Source organism: Contarinia nasturtii, unplaced genomic scaffold (assembly GCF_009176525.2).
Source record: "Contarinia nasturtii isolate CC-2019 unplaced genomic scaffold, AAFC_CNas_1.1 Cnas_scaffold_4921, whole genome shotgun sequence".
NCBI lineage: Eukaryota > Metazoa > Arthropoda > Insecta > Diptera > Cecidomyiidae > Contarinia > Contarinia nasturtii.
The window spans coordinates 4,349-6,504 of NW_022202202.1; the positions used below are offsets into that span (position 1 = coordinate 4,349).

The window sequence follows — 2,156 nt, forward strand, 5'->3', positions numbered from 1 at the left end:
AATTGAAAACCAAATTGTGATGGAAACACAAAATGCAAAAGACAATGAATGCACATCGTTGGATTTGGGATCAGACGTAGGGAATATTGCAGATGAGCTGGATAGACAAAATAAAAGGAAAAGAATGCTGAGCGATACATTCAACTATCAAGAGAATTTCGAGTGGGAAGATGATAGCCATTTTGAGTAAGCCATTTACTGTAAAATATCCATTCTGAAAACCATATTCAACACAACACCAGACCAACCTCAAGATGCCAGATACAGATGCAAATTGTGCTACAAATATTATGATCGCATGGGTTTTCCAAAAAACCGAAAACCCGCCGTTGCCTTTGAAAATGGTGTGCTTTTCGATACTAAAAAAAAGAATCAAGAGACGCTGAGCGAACATGCCAAGTCTAAGGCACACGCAAATGTCATCAGTAAATTACAACAAGACGCAGCGAAAAAACAACGTACAAGCTTTTTACAAGGTGAGGAGGCCGAAGAAACTAAAGATAACAACTATTTAGAAGTTACGGCACGTATTATAAGAACTGTTTTTGTTATTAACAAACTTAGTTTACCTTTTTCGGATCACGCTGCTCTGATTTCGTTACAACAATTAAATGGTCTTAGCATGGGATGGCATCATTTTGATCGCACTGCATGCACTAAAATAACAGCTGATATAAGTGCATATATGCATGACACGTTGATTAATAGTTTAATTCAAAATGAAATGCCAATATCCATTATCATTGACGATTCCACCGATGCTGGAAACGTACACTTTAAAATAGTATACTTCCAAACCATTGAATCAGACAGACCAGTTATTTATTTCTATAAATTAATAGAACTAAGTGCCGGAACTGGAATTGGTGGTTTCCAAGCCATAACGAGCGCTTGGGAATCGGAAAAGAGAACCGATTTTATATCATACATGAACAAAAATTTAATTGGATTTTCGTCCGATGGTGATTCAACCAATACAGGAAAGCATACTGGAATATTAAAATATCTAAAAGATTGGTCTTCCAAACCAATCTTTAGTGTACACTGCATGTCACATAGATTGGAACTTGTAATCAAGCATGCTTTTGAAAAACTCATCGACGAAGAAACCAATCACAGAATTGTATCTGAGTATTTGGACAAAACAATCAACCAGATTCATAAATTTTATAATGCGCAAGGTTACAAAAGATTGACTCATTTGAAACAGACATGCAAAGCAAATAAAGAAAAATTTTATTCGCTGAGTAAGATAATTGAAATTCGTTGGATTGCGTCCGACTACAGGGCGATGAAATCATTAAATTTTATGTGGGATATGATTGTAAAAGATTTAGGTGAAATTGTAGAGAATCGATCATTTATAAAAAAAACAAGAACAAAAGCTAGATTATTAAGACCCAAACTGCTTGGAAAATACTTTTTATTATTATTTCACTTTTTTTTTGATATTGTGAATGAGCTGTCTGTTCTCTCTCTTGAAATGCAAAAAAGAACCGCGCTTATAATAGATTTTTCTTCATTTAAATCCAAATTTGAAAGTATATTTACAAAACTCAAAACAGAAGATGGTCGATATCTAAAAGCATTTTTAAAGGAAGCGCGGTGCGAAAACGCAGACACAAATGATATTGACCGATGTTTTACAGTGTCAAAATATCTACAAAGTGATAAAATAACGTATAAGAATTTTGTTTTAAATGATGACAAAGATGAAATCCCAGAAGTAAACGAATACAGAACTTTGATTTTAGATAATTTACTAAATGAATTCAAGTCATATTTTCCGGACGGTGATTTGAAAATGTTCGATGCTTTGATCCAAATAATATGCCACTGCCGAAAGACTATGCTTCAGCTAGAATGTATGGTACAACAAGAATAAAAGAGCTCAGCGAATATTTTCAAATCGGCAATCCGGACGTGGTTGTTGATGAATGGTCTTCGTTGTTGCAATCAATTATAGAAAGCCCAAACTATTGTCAGATTAAAAATGGCCAAACAACCACATTCGCTTTCTGGTCCCAATTGCTTAAATGGAAAGAAATAAAATGGGGCAGCAATATCCGACGGCTTCTGTTCACTTGCTTATCAATCCCGATAAGCAGTGCAGAAGCCGAGAGAGGATTTTCTGCTCTAAAATATATTCGCGACGC

General features: G+C 34.9%; 1 protein-coding gene across 1 annotated transcript; it reads left to right on the forward strand.

The window, feature by feature from the left end:
- Positions 1–298: 298 nt before the first annotated feature.
- Positions 299–1,726, forward strand: LOC116351218 (E3 SUMO-protein ligase KIAA1586-like; the record flags this gene model as incomplete). The annotated part of the gene is made up of 2 exons (XM_031783299.1): positions 299–1,337; positions 1,566–1,726. Coding segments are annotated over exons 1-2 (1,200 nt in total), but the record flags the coding sequence as incomplete, so codon positions are not given.
- Positions 1,727–2,156: the final 430 nt, after the last annotated feature.